The 23337-nt window shown below is 39.8% G+C and overlaps 2 protein-coding genes across 2 annotated transcripts in view; both read left to right on the plus strand.

Annotated features, from left to right (window-relative positions):
- znrf1 (zinc and ring finger 1) overlaps nucleotides 1-6280 on the plus strand; it is a 64288-nt gene extending 58008 nt beyond the window's left edge. Inside the window, exons 4-5 of the mRNA XM_038706958.1 lie at nucleotides 2762-2854; nucleotides 4494-6280. Coding sequence (XP_038562886.1) covers nucleotides 2762-2819 — 58 coding nt within the window. The 3' untranslated portion in view covers nucleotides 2820-2854; nucleotides 4494-6280. The remainder of the gene's footprint in view (nucleotides 1-2761; nucleotides 2855-4493) is intronic.
- Nucleotides 6281-10353: 4073 nt separating this feature from the next.
- gins3 (GINS complex subunit 3) lies at nucleotides 10354-20208 on the plus strand. Its single transcript, XM_038706647.1, has 3 exons — nucleotides 10354-10624; nucleotides 11240-11473; nucleotides 19604-20208. Exons 1-3 carry the CDS (start codon nucleotides 10454-10456, stop codon nucleotides 19832-19834), a joined length of 636 nt encoding a protein of 211 aa, XP_038562575.1. The 5' UTR covers nucleotides 10354-10453; the 3' UTR covers nucleotides 19835-20208.
- The last annotated feature ends 3129 nt before the right edge of the window (nucleotides 20209-23337 follow it).

Below are 23337 nucleotides of genomic sequence, written 5' to 3' on the forward strand. Positions count from 1 at the left end.
ACACACACCAAGAGATTTGAATCACTGCCCGTTATATCATTTTGCACTTCTTCTAATTAAATCCACTTACTGCACTCCAATAAAAACATTCCTTAAATATGAACAGTACTTGTTGCCTTTGATTTAGGGGTTATTCATATTATATCACTGGGAATGAAGGTGCTGCGTGTAGCATTTCTAAACATCGATACATCACTGTCAGATTAACTGTGACAGCTTTGGATAATTACCATAAACAAATGAGAGCAGACTGCACACACTAAACACACTAAACACACTAAAAAGATTGTTTCATATGCATCACCTGAAAACCCTGCTTGCTATGTATAAATAGCACCCTCTTCCTGTTTTTTGTTTTTGTTTTTTTTAGCATGAAGCAATTTGGCCAATTTCCCTTTAATATATTTTATATATTTAACATAAGCCCAGACAGCTCTAATAGAGGTTTCCAATTTTAGGTGATCGTCTTACGTGTCTTTAAGCTCACTCTGTACCTTTAAGCTCAAATCTGTCAACACAAACTAGAAATAATGTTTGAAGGACTTAAACAGTGTTGTGCATTTAGACATAGCTTCATTGTGTAAGTATGAGTTTACTGTAAGCTTATGAGTTCAGGTTTATGGGCAGTATAATTACTAAAGCACTGGGCTTAAAAAATACTTGCCTTGAAATCACAGTCACATCCATTTATGCTGCTTTTTATTTTTATTTCTGCTTCACCACATTTCAGAGGGAAATAATGTACTTTTTACTACAATTTACTACACATTGCAGAGTAATATGGATTGATCATGCACCCATGTATGAGGATATGTTTTTATTAGAATTAGTATTTGAAAGCCAGCATTAATATTCTTGGTTCCAATGTAAATGAGGTTTGCAGAGGTTCTTCCAAACATGTTGGATGGCTTTGTCTGCTTTGAAAACTTTGAAAACAAAATCCCACCCATTGTATTTTAGGTACTTTACTTGGCTACTTTATATTACTATTCCACCACATTTCAGAGGGAAATGATGTACTGTTTACTAAACCCAGCTTATCTAACAGTTAGAGTTACTTTACGGAAAAGACTGACTGGATTCCACACATGTTTGAGTCTGTTATGATTTATATTTGCACCACATTAGCAGTAGTATCCTGTATTAATAATGATTATAATACATTTTATTTCTTTATCGCTTTTCAAGATACTCAAAGACACTTTACAATAAAACCGGAATATTATGGGGTTGCAATGCAAAAGTGGCTTTTAGAGGATACCTTGTTTCAAAAAACAGTTGAAATCAGTTGAAAAAGGCACAGCCATAGAACTGTTTTATTTTACTTTACATTTTCTGTGACTTTATATTTCTACTTCACAAAACTCTAGAGAGACATTTTGTACTTCTTTCTAAACTACAAGTTTCTGACAGTCAATGTAATGTTGCGGGTTAAGACTGATTGAATTTCACTTATGTATGATGGGTAAGTTGTAACTGCAATTACAATTTGCATTCACATTAGCATTAGCATTAGCATTAATATCCTAGGTACCTCGAAATGAGGAATATATTTTATTATCATACTGCATCACTTAATATTGAAATGAATCCATGTCAGAAACATTTAAAATTTTAAGTGAAGTACCCTAATTAATATCTGTTATTGTTGTTATCACAACACATCAGTGACGTGGAAATTTGATTCATTTTAAGATTTGCTTGTTATTGTCATTATTCCAATGTGCTTCATCAGGATGATTGAATAAAATATAGATTTATTGATTAGACATGTTTTTGATATTTATTTTGGATAAATTGTTATGTTAACTGAGTAATAGGCAACTTTTCTTTCTTTAGAGTAAACAAAATTAGTCGTTAGATTAATCGACTTAAAAAATAATCGATATTTACAGCCCTACTGATTGGGTCTTGCAAAGCAGAAACACAATGCTGCTGACTGGGTTTTTGACATCATATTTTTATTAAAATATTCTGTACTGTGCAAATAACACTCATCTGCCTACACCTGTACTGTGCATGTCGCTGTTTACTTTGCAACAACTCTGAGTTTGTTTTCTGACGCCACACTCCCGTGTTAGAGAACTAACAAATCAAGCGGGTATCCAACACCTTGATAACGATCCCACAGAGGTTAAATAGCTGGGCCTCCCTGCTGTGAAGTCAGAACTGGAGAAGCCTCTTGGATGAAAGGCGAAACATCTTTGAGTATTTTCAACCAAGTCCAGTTGTCCTTGATTTCAACCCACCTTAGATAATGTATATAATAGCATTTTTTACTAAACCCCATATATCAGTCAGCTATGTAGTTAATTACTTTGCAGATAAAGATTTTACATGCTTTAAAAATCAGATCTTTTGCTTTACATAAAACCACCCAACAGTATATAGTGGTGTAACACTGCTGTTATGTTTCCCTCTGAGTCTCATTTACATGCTGTATACACTATTGTGTATGTTCTACTAATGTGGGAGTGCATGGAGGCCTTCCAACATGCCTACGTGTTACTTTAGCAACAATCCTCTGTGGTACTGAAACCAATTAAGACTACAGTATAATTCAGTTCTTATGTCTTTATCAAATGTCTATTGATTTTATTTTTATTATTCCCTCTGTTATTATTATTTTGACTATGACTTTTTATTAGCCCTGATGACTGACCTTTGATGAGTCAACTGAGTCAAATGTTTTTCCTAAGTGTCATCTGTATTTGCAGCTTGTCTTTTGACAAACTAACTTAATGTCTCTGTGTATCTCCAGCTGTATAGACTCATGGTTTGAGATCAATCGATCCTGCCCCGAACACCCCTCTGACTGACTGACCACCAGGCCCACTATGAATACTCTTTCAAGGTGAGACACACAGCACATGCACACCACTGTCTGAATGCTAATTATTGCAAGTATAAGACTTTGCATACAAAGATGTGGTTAATTCACTGTATTCCTCCATTAGTATGATGGATTTGATGGATTTGACTGGATACAAATTCATTGTAGAAATAATGACTTATAATTTTAAGATTAATGTTTCAATTTTGAAGGTGAGAAATTTAAATTTGTACAGCACCTTTCAAAGACCAAGCTGTGCCAGGTTATAAAACTAGCTACAATAAAAGATAAAACAGAGAATTGCACATTTTAATACTGTAACAAGAGTCTACAGCCATGCTAGCGGCTCTGTGAAGCTGTACAGCACTGCTTTGGGACAAATGCTAACGTTAGTATGCTAACACGCTCGTAATCAAAATGATGATCAAGCTGATGTTACGAAGGTGCGTTTGCAATGTTCACCATCTTAGTTTAGAGTGTTAGCATGCTAACATTTGAGAATTAGCAACAAACACAAAGTTCCACAGAGTAGGGCTGTGCAATTAATCAAAATTTCCAACAATTATGAAAGCAAGTTAATAAAAAATTAAAATCATCCCTGAACCGCATGCTGTTTCACAATGACACTCGTTTTGTCTTGTGTTATAAATCCAGCGCATCCTTTCCTTTACAGCGGCGCCCCCCCTAAAAGACCAAACTCCCTCTCAGCAGCTGTGATGTTTACTTCAGCTCAAGCTGAGATGACGGGGTTAAAACTGCTACAAGTTGCTAGTCACCATTATGAGATTCAGCCTATGGCATTTTACACCTCATACATTAGCCTAGCGGCTAGCGGACTTTTCCTCTCCCCTTTGCAATTTACATAACAATTTGTGCTTATACTAAACCAGGTGTGTTAAGCCTTGCTTTACCTGGTTCGTGCTTGTAAAATATTCTCTGTGTCCCCGTCTTCTAACGTATTACTGGATTTATACTTTCCTCTCCATTGGTTTAAGTAACTGCATCTCCCGAATGAACTGAATTTCAGCGTTGTAACATAACGAGGTGTCGTCAACTCAAATACTTCACCTGTCACCTGCTCTGCTCCACTCCATGGTCCAGCAAACACACACACATAGCGGTGCTGTCTTAGTCTTGGCTCTATGATGCTGTTTAAACTATTTGATTACTTTTTCCCATTTCAGGGGATATTTTGGATAATGCATACTTTAAAAAAAAATGAAGCATTGAATTTAAAAGTTCAATAAATGCATGATGTTTCCTGAGTCAATCAATACTTCGTGATTTCATTTATGACCAAAATAATCGTGATTATGATTTTTGCTATAATTGAGTAACCCTACCGTCGAGCCAAGCTCCTAGCATGTCTAAAAATAACATACACGCGGACTAAAATTAGAGTTAAAGATACCCAACATTGATAAACTTGGTCTTTTTTGTTTGTTTGTTGAAAAAGTAATATATCCATACACTCTCTTTCTGTGGTACACTCTTATACTCATATACAGAGTTTCTGTTAAATTACACAAATGACTAAATCTAACCATTTTTCATCTATTAATATGTTGCTTTGTAAACCAGATATAACTACAAGCCACGCATCATTTTTCCCCCTCTGTCTGTTTGTCTGTGCCCCGCCTCTCCTCCTCTGTGCCTCCAGGACATCTCGTGGTCCTGCCATGGATATCTGGACACAGACGCAACCAAATCTGATGAAACAATCAAAGCGATCAACACGTACTTATTCTGACAGATTCTATCATCCTAACCAAGATAATTATTCCTCGTGAACTGAACCAAAAAAAACGTGAAACCTTCGTACATTAAAGGCCCCTCCCCCACCTCAGCGCTCCATTTAACATCTGCTGAAGAGACTGCTTACAAACCCGGCCCAAGCGCCCTTCCATCCCTCCCCTTCCACTTTTCCAGGCTAACAGAGTCCCTTACAGGGCTTCATCGGCCTCAGCTCCCCCTCTAACTCAAGTGGCCAGTTGCTTCCCTGATGTGCTCAGGTCATCGCAGGCCTCCAGCAACTGGCCTTCCATCTTCTATCTGGATCCAGGCCTGTCAGTCACTGGTGTCCAGCCCTTCCATGGCCTTAACTTGGGAGAGGAGAGGAAGTAGAGCAGGGAAGGGGGCAGGAGGGAAGAGGAAGAAAGCCAAACAAGGAAGACAATGAGGATCAGAGGGAGGAGGAGGAAAACGACGAATGAAGGATTGTTGAGTTGCAGAAGCTTGCTTTGAGAAACAGACTTGTACATTATTTGGTGGGCTTCTCATCTCAGGACTCCAACTTTGTGACGTCCTCTCAAAACAGAAAGGGTGTGCTTCTTTCTTATAGTTCTTGCCTCTGTTCTGCGCCCATCCTTGCCAATTTGACTCATTATGATCAAATCAGACAGTCCCCAAAATGCTTCTTAGATTTTTGCGCATCTGGGCAGGCAGGGAGGGATGGAGGGTTAAAAAAAAACAAACACATAAACTGGGATGTCAGCTTGTCTTGTATGTACAGCATGGAGGGGGGTCATCTAACGATGGACTGGGGGTGGAGAGGAGCAGTCTGAGCATGCTCAGTTCCGATTGAGCAGGAGGAAGGGGCCAGCAATGTAGTTTACGCTCCTACTGTGTGTGTGTTTGGGATGCCCCAGTGTCAGGCTTCACCCGGTATGTGTATGTACACTATGTGTGTATGTGTGTGTGTGTGTGTGTGTGTGGGGTGTGTGTGAGCTTGGAACCGTGACAACATAGCTTTTGCTGAAGCCTAGTCTGTGTGTGTGTGTGTGTGTGTGAGACAGCGTGAAAGGTCACTGTAGAAGGCTGACTGGGACAGTGCTGTGTGTGTCTGTATATTGAAATGTTTACAGTCTAGATGTCCATGTTCCCTGTGTGTGTGACTGGCAGTCCTCCCTTTACTTTGCTGATGTTTACAGCTACAGAGAAGCGACGTGACATATTGTAAATTACATATGTAACCTCTCTCGGTTCTTTCTTTTTAGATCTGCCAGATTTTTCATGTGATCATGATTAGTCATTTTCTCGTGAGAGCCTCGAGTGTGAGAGCGCGTGTGTGTTTCCGTGCATATGACTGTTTGTGCATGTGTGTGTGAGTGTGTGATTCAAAAGGCGCCTATTGGTCTATGCTACTGTTGGTTCCCCACGTTGTGTTTCTGCTAGAGTAGGTCTGGCTGACTGCGACCGGAGACGTGAGCCACTCAGACCCGAAAAAGGACTCTGTAGTCCCACTGTGGATCCACTCAACGGGGCTTATTTATTCATTTGTTCATATTTAACAATATTTGTTTAATATTTCAATCATGTGAGGTGTTACTCACTCTTCAGAATGCCAAGAGCTGATGTGTGAAGACTACTACAAATCAACATACAAACCAACTGCATTTACAAAGCTACTGTAAACAAATGGTGGAATAAATTGTGCTAGATGACAGACTCTATTTTCAACTCTCATTCTGTGACCCAGATACAACATATACAAACTGAGCAGCACTGGGTTTCCCATGAAACATCTTAATCCTGAGGTTATTATCGTCCTATAGACACACTCTCTGTATTATACTTGTATATTAATGGGACATGGTGTTACAGCTAAGGAAGAATCCACCCTTGAATCATCTCTCACTCTTACATCAGTCAGAAATGTTCAACACACTCCAGGAGTTATTTTGGGAATGAATGTGATGTATCCACTTTCTCTAAACAGGCTGTGTGTAATCTTATTTCAATTGGTCATTTTACTACATTTCCCAGAATGCCTTTTGACAAGTGACAAGGAAGGGGCTGTAGAGGGGGCATGTGTAAATGTATAGAATGTGGTTACGACTGTCTCCTGCTATTACCACAGTTACTTCTTAAACTTTCTGCAATAATAGTGGCCATGCTGAGAGAGTTGTTAAATAAAAATAAGTAAAAAAATAAGTTTTCTTTAAATGATTTCCTCAGTGTTCCTCAACATGGATATTTATGAAAGGATCATTTAACAAAACTATACTCAAAGCACTTCAGAGTGAAGGGGGGTGAAACATAGAGGTTTAATTAATTAATTAATTGACATTTCTACTTACATTTTAATGTACTCAAACTTGTATCTTACACATTAGGCATTAGATATTTTCTAATGCCTAAAATAACTCTTCCCACCTTGTAACTCTTACTCAAAGCGTGACATGTTTTGTGGCTGCAGTGCATTCTGGTCTATTGAGGTTTATCAGTACCCTTGATTCTAAAACCTCACTCACAAATCTGCTAGCAAACTCTATTATAGATACTGGAAATATCCCAGTTTGACATCATTTTGTTTGGCTAACTATCAATGGGAAGCGATTCAATATACCAAACCTTACATTTGAAGAAATGCATCAGAAATACGGTACATAACACGCTGCTGTTGAATCATTCAAGAGTGGATTCTTCCTCAAACATTTCTTCTCTCCATGATATATAATGTTGAAAAAGTCACAACGACAGGACATGTTGGTCCAAACTCTTGAACCTACTAACTAACCTAAAGTACTGTTCCACTGTTGTAAGTCAGTGTGTAAGAGCTGGACTCACTGCTAAGATGCTTTCAGGGAAACCCAGCTTTCGGGAGAATTTTCAGACCAAATCTTGAATGTTGGCAGGAAATCACTGATCAGCACTGAGAGCTTCCCAACAGCTTCAGAACACTAAGACTTTCATTCTTTCTTACAGATGTCATATGATCTAATATCTTTTGTTTGGGGTAGGCTATAACATGAGGAATCCAGCCAAAACCCTTGGAAGTGTATAGTATGTTTGTGTGTATGTGTGGGAAAACAGCCATCCACACTATATTTTGATCTTTTTAATCTCTCAATCTTTCTGATTCTTGAGGTATAACTTTGCACTAAAGTAAAATGACGGGTGGGGAAGTTGTCACCCCTTGCTTTTATCCTTTATTGCTCTATAGTCACCTTTATACCAGAACAGATGACATTTAACACAACTGAATGCAGTCAACTCCCAAAGGGGCATCTGTAGTGCTCTGAAGCTGACAGGAAAACTGCTTCAGATGTGATAATTTGGGAGTTAACCATTTACAGAATAGGGATTGCTCTGTACTCACACTGCGCTAGTCATGAGCATCTGTATTTCCTGCAAAAGTTGGATGCCTAAGTCAGCGCAGTCCATTTTGGGAACCTTTATCATGAGAGCTTTTTCATAAACTTTACATGAAGTGTTTTACGAGGCATTATAAGGACTGTAGACATATAGCATATGTATGAATATACTATTGTATGTTAGCTTAAAGCTGCTCTAGTAAAAATAATGCAATGGATTAAATGACTACATGTAAGAGTTCACTCAAGAATTATCACCCAACCCCCAGGCAACTGTTTTCAGTGAAGAAAGCTCTGAACACCCTGTACCTGTTCAGCTGACAGGCAAAGTTAGCGACTAGAAGAAGAAGACACATGCACATGCAGCAACACACAGAGAGATGACAGAGTGCCGAGCAGTTGGGGCCACCTTTGGCAGTGCCCAGGAGGTGAACTGGCACCTCTCCAGCTACCAATCCACACTCTGCAACTGTGGTCCGAGCTGGACTTGAATCGACGACCCTCCCAGCCTAATCCTTCCAGACTGAGCTACTGCCACCCGAAAGCAGGTGAAGCACAGGTGAATAGTGGAGCATTTAGCAACTACAAAGCCTGAACCAATATTTTTTATTGACAGTGGTTCAAATGACCATGTGTAACGTGAAAGGTGTGACCTGTAGTGATGGATGTGTTTGATGGATGTGTAAGTAGGCAACAGTTTGCTAATAAGTTATACATAAAAACCTAAGAAGGTGATAATATGTTGTATGGTTGTGGGTTTTAGCTTGTTCCACTGCCCTCATGGGGCTAAACATTTGATTAATGCAGCTATAATAAATGCATTCAGAAAACAATTAGCATTAGAATTAAAATATATGATGGGACACAGTAAAGCTGCATTTGGCTTATAAAAATACAACTGTTTCTCATCAACAGTAGTTGAGACACTGTTAACAACAAATTTACTTTTTTTTTAATCTTTTTCTTCTGTCATTGACTGTCCTTATCCCACACTGGCTGGTCTGGAAAACAGGAGTATGCTTTGTGACCTCACTTTAAAGATCTATTAGAAATCAATTTTATATTTTATTCAACATTTGGAGCAGCCGTCATGTGATGTCTAATTCAGCTTTAGTGGGGTTTAAATGTGGTTTGAAATTGTTTTCGGCAGAAATTATTTTAATCCTACTGGAGATTTTTTCCTCATTATATCACATCTCACATTAAAGCACTTGTGATGATAATGTGGTTATGATGCCTCGTGAGCACCACTTCAAATTAAGTGTTACAAGCCTGGCAGCGCTGAGATCGTCCTTGTTCCTTATTGGGGCCATGACACATGGACGATTCGAGACAGAGGGCAATGTTAATTTGAGTAAGGATGGGTATCAGCATCATGGTGCGTAACAGTGGGCCATAAGAAGCCAAATAATAATGGTAACTGCTAACCTCATTGCCTATTTGTGTGACACACAATGTTCCCTGTGTATCATGGCCCGCAGCAAATAGAGGGGGATGATCTCTTTGGGAAATGACGTGCGCTTTAGTCTGGTTTGCAGAGTCTCTCAGACTGCTGCTACAGTCAACAGTAGGCCCACTGTACCTTCTGCCTGCCCACTCAGCTCGGACACACAGCCACAAGAAGACAGTACCTTCGTTTACTATGGCTTACTATTTCATTTGACCTCTTTTAGTTGATTTTACTTTGTGAATGGCTGCCTGCTTTTTGGGGCACCGACTAACATGTCTGATTACTTTGATGTGCAATCTGTGGGATGAGTAATAACAATGACATATAATCTATAATATTAAAAATAACAAAATAAGACAGATGACTGACCTGTTCTTCCTGATTTGTAAAGTCATGGTAAAATGGGGAAAAATATTTTCCAGTATGGACTAGCTGTCATTTTTCATTTATCAACTGATAAATGTGATCAGGACAGACAGAGAGCGTAATAGAATAAGAGATTTTCCAATTTAGTTGAATGGAAATTCAAGGTTGACTGTGTTTGTTTGTAGTACCCTTATCTTCTATCTGTGTTATTATTATTATTATTATTATTATAGTTTCCAGCGTCATGACCGCTAAAAACTCTTAATTCAGGACACAAGGGGACCTTACATTTGTAATGGTAATATTCTGACCTCTAATGGCTAAATAAATAATTGCACCTGATTTTTATGGCAACAATAACATTTTATTTTGTAATTCATTTCACTGTTTTTGTGAAATTAATTACAACGATTGCAACAGTACATTTACTGTTTTACAGCTATAAGAAAACATGACAAAACAGCAACCTTTAGAACATTAAGCAGAAAAAGAGCAGAAAGGCGTGGACAGCAGAACATTTTGACTCAGTTCGACTCAGATTGAATCGATTGCTCTGGTCTAGACGTCACAGCAGTGCTCTGATTGGGCAACAGGTCTTCGCGCCAAAACAGCAAGGAGGCGTTGTAAACACAACAAGAGAGGTTTCTGCTCAATATTTCAGTAAATACATTTGGTTTAAAGCTACGTTTGGCCTCATTCAGCCACAAAATGGATACGCAGTCATATCAGTCTGTACAACCGGGGGTGGGGATGGAGGAGAATTTCCTGTCTCTCGACGATATTTTGCTCTCTCATGAAAGACTTCCCATACGGACAGAGTGCACTTTCCCCCGGCTGGGATTCTTGGAGAAGTCGAGTGACACGCAGGACATACCGGAGGTCGGTAAAGTTACTGAGGGAAAATGTATGAACGTTGTGATAGTGTTAATACATTTAGAGATAACTGTGTCTCTCAGATGTACAGGTCTTTTTTTGAAACGAAACTTAGACCAAACCTCATTAAATACTTTGCAGTTTATTCTTACCCTGCCATGACGTTAAATTACTGGAATTGGCACATATGTGGTCGAAAATAATGCAAAACTTCAACTTTATTATTATCTGGGAGGATATGTGGTATTCATGCAGGCATTGATTAACACACAGGCGACAATGGGCAGCAAAAATCAGTGGTCAAGGACATTAAAGCAATATATAAAACTAGAGGATGCTTACATTAATATAAATCCAACGTCATTGGCGTTAAGTCACAAATCATGGTGGATACTGTAAATTAAACAGGACCCAGCAGTGACATTTTATCATAACGAAATGTTGTATAAAACACAGGCTTTGGCCTACTTCACAGAAGACATTTGGAAATTTGTACAGTAGGAAAAGCACAGGCTTAAAGAAGAAAATGGATGCTGTTTCAGTTTGAGGGTCCTGGTGTCGTGCATGCCGGGAGCTCGGGGGTCTTGACAGTTACTTCAACTCTTATTTCCTTTATCTTAGGGTACAAAGATGGAGCTTCCTCTGTGGCTCTCCAAGGGACTGTACGAGAAGAAGAGGAGAGTGTTGTCAGTCGAGCTTCCGAAGGTGTACAGGGAGGGCTGGAGGACTGTATTCAACGCTGACCCCAACGTAGTGGACCTGCATAAGATGGGGCCCTACTACTATGGTCTGGGATCCCAGATGCTGCACTTTGACAACCCAGAGAACCCAGAGATCGCACAGACGCTGCTGCAGGTGAACCACACGAGCAAACATGAACACAGAAAAGTTAATTGTTAAATATAAAAACTTATCGTTGGTATTGCCATTTTAATAGTACCCAGATCTACACTGGACCACCATTAACAAATAATAAATAAATAAATCAGACAGGGGTCCTTGTTGTACACATTACACGTCATTACAGTGATTTATCTACTTCATCAAGGACACAGCATGTTTCTGGAAAACTTTTAATGGATTTATGAAAACCCTGCATGACTATGCCCTCTGGGAGGTGAGACAAACCTGCAGGAGAAGAAAAAGTTTCTGATGGTGCTGGATATTTAGTAGGCTTAGTAGAACCCGGTGTGCATAGGTGTACAGTGTGTACAGATCCCCGCCTCTCTTATTGTCATTGAGAGCTAATGGTCAGAAATCTAAACTGTGACATGATGCAAGAATAACAATGTGGTATCACTGGTGAACAGACATGTCTGATGTTGTGTTTAAGTATACAGTTATCTGATCTGGACTCATTAATTGAGCTAGAGGGCAGGGAATGGTGGGAAATCTGCCAAGCAGCTGATGCTGCTAGACTGCACAGATTGCAGCTGTTTAATTAAGTCAAATATTATAATATATTATGTGTTGTCCAGTGAACATTATACAGATTGTGGTGCTTTATTTAAAGGACCCCCACCACCACCACCCAGACATGTTTTAGGACATAAAATACTAACTTATAATAATAATTTGTGTCTGCGATGATTTTCCCACTAAAAAAGTTCAAAATGTTTTGGCACATAAGCCACCGGGAAATAACAAATTTTCATTTTTACACTTTGGTTTCTGTGGAGATTAAACAAACCAGATATAACATGTTAATTTTAGAGATGGCAGTAGGTGAATTTTGTTACTTTTGGAGCCAGGTTAGCTCTTCCCACTGTTTCCAGTGTTTTATGCTTAGCTAAGCGAACTGACTGTTGGTTGTTGCCACAGGTATGAGAGCGGTATCAGACTTCTCATCTAACTTGCCAGACAGCAAACAGGCCTATTTCCCAAAATGTCAAACTATTCTTTTAACAAGGTTTTGTTCCACTACTTAGTTTATTCTCTGTCATACTGTAATCTACACTCTAGGGCTGAACGATTAATAGTTTTCAATTTGAAATTGCGATTTGAAAGAACACGATTAGCTCATTGTGAAGACGGCGATTAAAATGTAGATTAATTATACAGCGCCTCTGACCCGTTTCAAACGGTCATGCAGTTACATATTCATTCTGTTGTCATCCTTGTGTGACTTGCTCGCCAATCTCAAGCTCCATGCGCCTCCTGTTACGGTCCTACTCACCAATCAGAGTGGGGCACATGGCGTGTACATTTTACAACAAACAAAACTAGAGGAAAACATGTGGTATAATGGCGCCAGCCGAAATTACACAGGCAGGTTTTGCGCGGCGTCAACTCACACTGAAGTGTTTCAGAAGCGAAGCATTTAGCCTGCCCTACATTGTTGACGTGTTGTTAATTTGTCCTTTCTTGTGCTTCAACTATGTATAACGGCTCTCTGTGAGCAGCTGTTGTGCCGCTCTGTGCAGGCTGCATTTCTCACATGGAGCATTTCAGAATGACAGCGTTTTGCCTGCCTGACTTTGCTGAGTTGTTCAGATTTTGTTGATTTGTTCGGTTCTCCTTGATTTTTTTGCTTCTACCATGGTTAAGTAGGCTACGTTGTTAAATTGTTTATTTTTTATCTGTTTTAACTGTGTTTATTGTTGATACATGATCTGGAGTGATCATGTAGGGAGTGATCATCCCGCTCCCTTTCCGTATATTTCCACCCGCGATCCCTTATCACGGCAGCAGGTGAGCCTCACCTCTGCTTATTAATGACGCAGCCTATAAAACAACTGAAACCAACATCTGCACCCTGTGTGTTCACCATTGCTTTACCTGGTCCGTGTGTAAAATATCGCTGCAACTTGTAACGTAAGTTAATAGTCTAACTTACCATTTTTTTTACGGAGTGAAGTCTGTGCGAGAATACATGCACATAAGGCGACTGCTGCCCCCCGCGCGCACGTGGGCGCACGCGCACCCGATGACATTGTCCATCCTGATGTTTCATTGTAGACATCGCCCAACTTTAAAAAAATAAAATAAAATCGCAAATCAAATCATAATCTCAATATCTTGCAGAGATAAAAAATCGCAATTAGATGTTTTCCCTAAATGGTTCAGCCCTACTACACTCTACATTTACTGCCACACATCACTGCTCCCGCTCGTTTCCTCTGCTCCGCTGCGTTCACCTGTTGCTCATTGCCACTACGTACAAAAAAAACAGGCAACTTGATAGCGACTGTGAGTGGTGGGATAACATTACATGACCCCTGTTTGGGAGTATTTTGGGTTTAGTCCCAATTATAAAGGTGAGCCAGCCTACACAGACAAAGCTGTGTGCACATCATCTCCGTTCAGCCCACTGGTGTGTCGGTATCTGCCACGGCAACGTGTTACATCGTGTCCTCCAGCAAGAATCTATAGAAGAAGGGCGCTTATATCCTGTTTGTTAATTGTTCAATGGGCTATAGGTATTTAAACCCAGCGAGACTTGTCTGAGTAGGCTAATTGCATTGTATGATAGTGTCATACATGCTACAGCGTAGGGGTGGGAGAAAAATTGTGTGTGTCGCTTTCTGTACCATCTCATCCTCTGATGTTAGCTTTGCAGCAGCAAGTAGCATCAGTTTGCTACCAACTAATTAAAAACTGTTTCTTCCAACTAAGGAACATATCCAAACTAAGATCGATGGATCCAGGTTGTGGAATGCACTCCCCACTTCGTTACGCACCTTAAACTGTGTTGTTTCTTTTAAAAAGCAGCTGAAGATTCGCAGAAGACAGGCGTTTGCTAAACATTAAGCTTGGTTTTAAAGTTGTCTGTCATATGTCAATGTGTTTCTGGTGTTAAGCTAGAACTGTATTTTTTTGTTATATTGTGAAGCACCTTGTGATTTTATCTGTGAAATAAATTTTACTTACTTACTAATTACTTTGCTAATCCACAACCTACCTAACATTAGTTACATTACTTTGCTGTGTCGTTGTTCACTCTATCATTGTATTTGTCATGGTGTTGCCAAGTTACCCCACTTTTATAATGCAGAGAAATATCCCGAGTTACAGTTGGAAATGCCATATTTCATTGAATTTACAAAACAAATTCTATATCTGGATATGTATCGTTATTGAGGTATGAAATGACCTACGTATATCGGGATATGATTTTTTGTCATTGCGCAGCCCTAAATATCGCCTTAGCAAGAGTACTTTTTTGTTTGTTTGTTTATTTTTTGTTTTCCACTGAACCAAAGGTCACAATTAGAGAAAAATAATGAACTGTTACAATTACAGTGTCACATTTTTACTAAAGGAGTATTTTATTATTTATTTTGTAGATTTGTTTGATTGTTGTTTGACATACAGACGTGCACACGAAGAATTGCGTGCGAGAATGTCAGTTTGTAATGCACAGTTGGATTTCCAGCCTATGGTAAAGGATTTGATTTGAAGTACAGGTGCTGGTCATATAATTAGAATATCATCAAAAAGTTGATTTATTTCAGTAATTCCATTCAAAAAGTGAAACTTGGATATTATATTCATTCATTATACACAGACTGATATATTTCAAATGTTTATTTTATGTAATTGTGATGATTAAAACTGACAACTAATGAAAGTCCCAAATTCAATATCTCCGAAAATTAGATTATTACTTAAGACCAATACAAAAAAAGGATTTTTAGAAATGTTGGCCAACTGAAAAGTATGAACATGAAAAGTATGAGCATGAACAGCACTCAATACTTAGCTGGGGCTCCTTTTGCCTGAATTACTGCAGCAATGCGTAGTGGCATGGAGTCCATCAGTCTGTGGCACTGCTCAGGTGTTATGAGAGCCCAGGTTGCTCTGATAGTGGCCTTCAGCTCTTCTGCATTGTTGGGTCTGGCGTATCGCATCTTCCTCTTCACAATACCCCATAGATTTTCTATAGGGTTAAGGTCAGGTGAGTTTGCTGGCCAATTAAGAACAGGGATACCATGGTCCTTAAACCAGGTCCTGGTAGCTTTGGCACTGTGTGCAGGTGCCAAGTCCTGTTGGGAAATGAAATCTGCATCTCCATAAAGTTGGTCAGCAGCAGGAAGCATGAAGGGCTCTAAAACTTCCTGGTAGACGGCTGCGTTGACCTTGGACCTCAGAAAACACAGTGGACCAACACCAGCAGATGACATGGCACCCCAAACCATCACTGACTGTGGAAACTGTACACTGGACTTCAAGCAATGTGGATTCTGTGCCTCTCCTCTTCCTCCAGACTCTGGGACCTTGATTTCCAAAGGAAATGCAAAATTTGCTTTCATCAGAGAACATACCTTTGGACCACTCAGCAGCAGTCCCGTCCTTTTTGTCTTTAGCCCAGGCGAGACGCTTCTGACGCTGTGTCTTGTTCAAGAGTGGCTTGACACAAGGAATGCGACAGCTGAAACCCATGTCTTGCATACGTCTGTGCGTGGTGCTTCTTGAAGCACTGACTCCAGCTGCAGTCCACTCTTTGTGAATCTCCCCCACATTGTTGAATGGGTTTTGTTTCACAATCCTCTCCAGGGTGCGGTTATCCCTATTGCTTGTACACTTTTCTTCTGCCACATCTTTTCCTTCCCTTCGCCTCTCTATTAATGTGCTTGGACACAGAGCTCTGTGAACAGCCAGCCTCTTTAGCAATGACTTTTTGTGTCTTGCCCTCCTTGTGCAAGGTGTCAATGGTCGTCTTTTGGACAGCTGTCAAGTCAGCAGTCTTCCCCATGATTGTGTAGCCTACAGAACTAGACTGAGACCATTTAAAGGCCTTTGCAGGTGTTTTGAGTTAATTAGCTGATTAGAGTGTGGCACCAGGTGTCTTCAATATTGAACCTTTTCACAATATTCTAATTTTCTGAGATAGTGATTTTGGGGTTTTCATTAGTTGTCAGTTATAATCATCAAAATTAAAATGAATGAACACTTGAAATATATTAGTCTGTGTGGAATGAATGTTTGCACCTGTATGTGAAAGTATACATACTGTACAAGCTTGCAATGACCAAAATATTTTTCTGGGTTTCTTTATAAGTATCAATAAATGTGTGATAATATATAGTTTACAACCCAGATGCTTCGATACAAAACTTCCCAGATCAACCAACACAATGCAGATTTAAAACAAATGAAGCCAGTGTTATTTAGGACATTACAACTAGGGGGCGCAGTCAGATCAGAAAACAAACGGCTGTAACCGGGGAGATTGTCTGACAGACTAACAGAAAGAGATGGTTGTTGCACACTGTAAGACTTCTCCACAGCCTCAAGCACCAACAGGTTTACTTTAAGTGACAAAACTGTGTGAGCTTCATAAGAAAATCTCAGTTGGATGTCATCAAAATCTGTGTGTGGTTTGCTCTTTGATTATTTAGTTTCAAAACCAAATCAGAAAAACAAAGCAGCTGCTTCTTGTTCTATGACTGCTGTTGTATCCTTACTGGTTTTCAAACTAACTGGCTGCTTTACATGTGCCTGTTTACAACAGCTGTAGTCTGCCTCCTTCCCCAGACTGGTCACACTTACAAAACATATAGGCTATTTCTTCTATATATATATATATATATATTTTTTTTTTTTTTTTCTTCTTTCATAGCATCTCATAGTGACTGTGGCGAATATGATTGTAGAAATGAGCACTTTTTTATAGCCACATATGAAAAAAGAAATTGAAGACAATGTATTGTGATGCTTTTCTTTGCCTGCAAGCCACTCAAACACTTATTATCCTATTTCCAGTCGATTATTTATTAAGTACATCAGCATCCAGGTAGCATTTTGTTTTGGGCTGATCTGAAGCACCTGAGTGATCTAAGAAAATACCTGAATATGTTTATCAATATATATTTATATTATATAATTATTTTTTTCTCTCGAGGCTACGGCCAGGATGAACAACGGGGAGCCAGCCGACATGAGCTCCCCTGAAAACAGGATTTGTGATATTTTGCGGGGGGTCTCTAAAATATTGACAATATGCTTGGATGAAACCATGTACAGAGGCTGCCGCAGTTGTTGTGTCTTCTCTACACTAATTATAGCAAAATGGTTACATATAGTTATAATAGGAATAAATAATCCCTGAAACTATTCACAGGCAACTTCTGCGGCGTTCCTGTCCCAGTTGCTAGTGAGTTACAAACTGAATGTTGACTAAAAACCCACTTATGTTCAAGCTCATCTTAATTACATTTAATCAGGCACGCCATCAAGTGAGTGAGAACTGAGCTTGTTATGAACATGTGTTTACTGCATGCAGCCCGTGTTCAGATGTACAACCAGGGCTTGACATTAAATTTTTTCGCTCACTAGCCAATGTGGCTTGTGTTTTTCCAAACTGGCCACATTTGTGTTGTTAGAAAATGACGTTTTATATGATTAAAGTTGATTATGGTGTACTAAAATATATATGATCATTAGCTCTAATAAGGTTGTGTGTCAAGCTCCTTTATTTGCTGGTAGACTGTGCTGCCCTGTGACAGATACAATTTTTACTATCTTCGTTTGACAAACATCTGGATGTCATACTTGTGCACCTCGAGCGGCGGCACTGCAGGAGAGAGTGAGACGCGTCTGTTGACACCAGGCTATAGCCCTCAGTCCGACGGCCAGTCAACGAGTTTAATCTCCACAGCGTCAACTTGTGATAGTCGGTACAGTGTTGTCAGTAAAGACAATAGGCTTCACGAATGGACCGATGATCAAACACTATGTGCACGTAGTACTCATGGGAGTTGGAGTGTCGTATTTTTCAACATGCCAAAGTGGCTAGTGGCAGTAGCCGTGTTTCCATCAATGTTTTTTAATGCGCATTTTGAAGTATCATATTAGAAAAGGTTGGTGGAAACGGCAATACTTGGGGGAAAAAAATCTTTAATTTTGCTAACGTTTTTACGCTCGCTTGAGGTGATTTTTGCCTTTGTCGATAAAGAGCAAATCGGACATCGAAAAACTTTTTCGGAATAAATTCTGACGTAGCAAACTTGTAACTGATGTCTGATCAGCTGTTTCTGCTGTCGGCATCTTGCCCGGTTGTGCAGAGTTCTGCATGCCTGCCGAGAATTTCCTGCACCTCGCAGCTGGTAACGCTAATTTGTGCTGAGAAAAGGGGTGGATGCAAATCTCAACAGGTAGCCTTCATCATCTGTTCTGCCAAATTGTGCATTCACCTCTTAAAGATCCTTTTCAGATCCTTTGATCTGCGCACTCATCAGACGTGGTTATCACCGCATCTTTTTGCTGAATCTCAATGAATGCTACTTTTACGAAGTGTAATAAAATATTAACGACTCTAAATGTTCATAAACTATATACTTCAAATCATTTATCCCCATTGATGAACCCCACAAAGGATATTATAGCGTTAAAAGCATTATTTGGAGGTGCATGCAAAACTCAGCATAACACCGGATTCCCATTACGTGCAGAGACATGGCTGGCAGCAACTTGCCCGCTTGAAACACATTCCTGAGGACCTCTCTCCATTTTATTAAGATCCATGGCCATCAGGTTCATGCGAACCCAACCGTCCTGGTTATTACAGCCATGTGTAACTGATGTAACTACGCTCGCTGTAGCCTGGTTTATTTGCTCCAAACCAGCTGATAGAAACGCAATATATATTGGGGTTTTTTTTTTGTGACATTTTGAAAGTACGCTTAAAATTCACATGACAACATGGCTAGTTATCCGCCACAGCTGAAATCCACCTGCATGCGGTGGGTTGGCGGGTGTTCATGTCAAGCCTGTACAACTGCTTGTGCTCCCTACATTTGTATAAGTTATTTCTATAGAGACTCTTTAAAATGTGGTGCAGGGACTCTGCTAAAAAATATTATCAAGATGGCAAATTAGGAATTCCATCTGATTGCAGCTTTAATGATATACCAGCTGTAGTTAGTAGTTGTAAATGTTAGAACTCAGTGTAGCAGGGGCCGGTTCTGGACCCGCACTCTTTGATTGGGTTGTTTTCTTTAAGAATGTTGTCTCATCTAATCAGTGACATTGTCCTTCGTCCAGACGTTCATCGGCCGGTTCAGACGGACCATGGACTCCTCCCAGAATGCCTACAACGAGGACACGTCTGCGTTGGTGGAGCGCCTGGACTGTCTGGAGAAGGCTCTGTTCAGGTCCGGGCAGAGTGGCCTCAACGGCTTCCAGAGCTGGGAAAAGGGCCGTGCATCACAACTCACCGCCTCCAGTCTGGTTCTGAACTACCGCAAGAGGAAGATCAACGATATACAGCCCTGACCTCGGCCTGCGGTTAAAGAATACTGACATGGAGCAGAACTTGGTCAACTCTTCTAAGCACTGTGACAAATCCACTCTTTACTTCTGATCATGCTCTCTGTGGTGGGACGACGGCCCTGTGGAGAATACACATTTTATTTATTCTGTCATACTGTATGAGCTTCATGTAATCTTGACAGTTTGACAGTGTGTTCATGATCACTAGATTTTTCATCACTAGTGCTGAAAGTGTTGACTAATATATACGTTGAGTTTTGATGGACATTCAGGTGATATATACATATTTGTCTGTTTAAATTTTCATTATTGATTTAATTGTTTTGACAAATATCAAGTAAAGATTCCTAACATTTCCTGTTTTCCTGTTCACTACAGATGGGTAACCTTAGGATTTTTAGACTGGTCAATGAGCGTTGATGATGATATGGATAAAACGTTTAGCTAAACATATATAATTTTATATGATAAAATAGCAACATTTTCCATTAAGCAGTCCAACTCAGTCGTTTCTAAATTGCCTACCAGCAGAACAGGAGACATTAAAGCTATAGTGACCTTGGTGGAAGCAGCAGAGCATCTCACAATATCAGTAATACATTTCTTGTTGCAAACTACCTGCTGTCGCAATATTTACGACCTGTGATACATCTGCTGTTATTGATACACTGTACACTGAACACTCTGTGGTAACATGAGCTCCTTTTCAAAACAAACTAGAAAGCAGCTATCTTTTAATTTTAATTATGAATACTAAAAGTGTAGACACGGCATGCAGATTGAGGTCTCTAAATGCCAACTGTTGTGCACACTGAGCACAATCTGCTGTTACCACCTGTCGGACACCAAATGCTGGTAAAACGTGTCTCTGGTAGAATCATCAGTGAGGGTCACCCACCACACCGCCTGAGTTACTGAGACGTTAACATTTTGAAAGCATTCATAACCAGTCTTTAGTCTTTTCCCTCAGCTTCAGGTCTCCACTGTAAACTACTACCCCCCCGTCACCATGAGCTGACTGTCTCCAAGCAAAAGAATGTGGCAAACAGGCTGCTGGTTAGCTGTCTCACCCGCTGCTACTCTAAAAAGTGGCACAGTCTGCAAACCTTTCCTTCCCTCCCATCTCTGCCTCAAGTCTGAACCGTCCTACAGTGAGATAATCAAATGTGATATGAGGGCAGGCTGTGGGCAGATAGGCTGTTCAACTGCAGACTTCACCTCTCTCCTGGAGACAACGTTCCTGTGGAACATTCCTGACCCCTGCTGGTGGGACGAACCATTTGACCTGACTCCAGGGGACTGTGATGTTTTGAGTAATTTTATGTGTATATTTCTGTTAATGAGAGTAAATCACCAATGATGCCCTGCTATATGTTAGACAGTAGGACAATAAATAGCTATTTTATTTGATGTAGGCGAGGGACCTTTCTCACAGCAGACATTATGACTGTTCTAAGTGTTCAGTAAGCTAATGACAGTCAGCCAGTGTGCAGAAAACAGCCATCATTAATGTTATTACTCAAAATTGTGTCACCTGTATGTGAAGAAGGCCTGTACTACAAGTACTTCTTGGTGTTCTGTAAAAAAAACGATGTGACAAAGAATGCTGATAGCATTTTTTAATCTAACCATGACGCTGCAATACCTGCTTCTACTGTACATAACGCACATGTCATGCTGCCACCCACCATTACAGGACTCCTTTTGATCAGAAAGCCCAAAAACTGCCCTGCATGGAGACCAGCCAGGGACCCTTGTTGCGTGTCACCCTTTTCCCCCCCATTTTGCTTAAGAGGAATCAAAGAGGACATTTTATGCAGTAACTAGAAATAAAGGTCATCAAGTGTCAAAGTTGGCGGTGCTCAATTATTTGATCTTGTTATATCCACTTTAATAGAAGGTGACGGAAACCTGCGTTCATGAACTTTTCCTAAAATGTGTGGATGAATTACAAGCACAGTCTGACTATGAATTGACTTTGTAAAAAGCTAATAAATGTATAGTTCATACATCCTTTATGCTACAAAAAGACTCCTCTTCAAAATGGAGTTTAAAACACTAACTAGGGATGCTGAAATAGTCAAAGCTGTCCTGTTTTCTACCTGTAAAATAAATTGGTGTGCCTGCTGCGAAGTACCATTGCAATTCTTCTTTTATGTACATTTCTGAATTTGGCACCTCTTGGTTTAAGTATAAAAAAAGGTGCCATAGACGTTCGTGGGTTTAGTTTACAATCTTATATTGTGTTTACTACGGAAGCCCTGAGCGGTTTCAATATTTTTTTTACTCTTTTCCTGTGATAATAGGATAATTATCTCGCGATCTTGACATAATAAATGTTGTTTTCCCTTGATAACGGGATCCTTTCCTTGTGATTTAGAAATAACAACACAGTAGTAGTCCTGTGCTCTACCAACTGAGCTAACCAGAAACACTGTAAATTTGTTGGAAATTATCCTAAAGAAACGCATCCGACCCCTGTATTCAGCTATGGTTTGTTATCGCAAGATCATGAGAAAATGATCCAGTTATCACAGGAAAACAACATTTGTTATCATGAGATAGTTTTCCTGCATCGATGGCTGCTTAGGGTTTCTGTAGTTTACTGCCAATGTCTTGCATTTTATCTGTTACTGTGCAACAATTTGTGATGTCTGATCCAAAATGATGCTTTGGAATGGAACCCACCCATAAATACTTGCTACTATTGAGGGAATATTGATAATGGTAATTGTCAGACCTCTGCTAAAGCTGACTCATACTTGATTGATATTCAGCCTAATGATTCATTTGTGTAGCTGCCTCTGTAGTTTTGATTTACAGTAATCACTGCTTTATTTTTAACACTGAATGCAAGACAGTTAGTTGGTAGAACATCTGTCTGACACTACAAACTCCATTCGAAAAGTGTCCACAGAGAGAGTCTTACAAACCATATTGGTATTTACTGTCAGTCTGTATTATTGCACGGTGTTACTGCTGTTTTGTCCATGCCCTCTCTGTATGTGAGTGTTGGCCTTTAGCTGCTGATTAGCTTGCTGTCCCTGCTTGTTATCCAGAGGAGACACATCTCAGCCTGCATGTGTCATTTTAGACTGAACTGCACCTCAGGGCTTTTCTGCATCATTCATTGATACTTTTACTTTTAAGCCAATCCCAGCTTCAGGTCGCCAGTCCATCGCAAGGCAGTTGGCACGCTATGTAAAATGTAAATTAAAACAAAATGTGATTTGATTGTCAAATGTTGTAACTGATACATTTTATATATATATGCCCATTTGTAATGATGCCAGTGACACATTTTAAAAAAGTTGGGACAGTGGCAACAGTGGAGAGTACGAAGAAATCTCTGTACGCAAGGGTCAAGGCCGAAAACTAATACTGGCCATGACCTTCTGGGCTCTCAGATGACATTGCGTCAAAACAGACAGGATTCTGTAGGAGACATCACTGCATGGGCTAAGGAACATTTCCAAAAACTTCATCCACAAATGCAAGTAGAAACT

Source organism: Micropterus salmoides, unplaced genomic scaffold (assembly GCF_014851395.1).
Source record: "Micropterus salmoides isolate LMB-PRFRI ecotype aquatic unplaced genomic scaffold, ASM1485139v1 Ms_hic_scaffold_8, whole genome shotgun sequence".
NCBI lineage: Eukaryota > Metazoa > Chordata > Actinopteri > Centrarchiformes > Centrarchidae > Micropterus > Micropterus salmoides.

What these genes read in the sequence shown, in the direction of transcription:
- gins3 (XM_038706647.1), top strand. Translation starts at nt 10,454, where the DNA reads ATGGATACGCAGTCATATCAGTCTGTACAACCGGGGGTGGGGATGGAG. An exon ending in ACACGCAGGACATACCGGAG is followed by an intron (nt 10,625 to 11,239) that starts GTCGGTAAAGTT and finishes CCTTTATCTTAG; the next exon opens with GGTACAAAGATGGAGCTTCC. An exon ending in TCGCACAGACGCTGCTGCAG is followed by an intron (nt 11,474 to 19,603) that starts GTGAACCACACG and finishes TCCTTCGTCCAG; the next exon opens with ACGTTCATCGGCCGGTTCAG.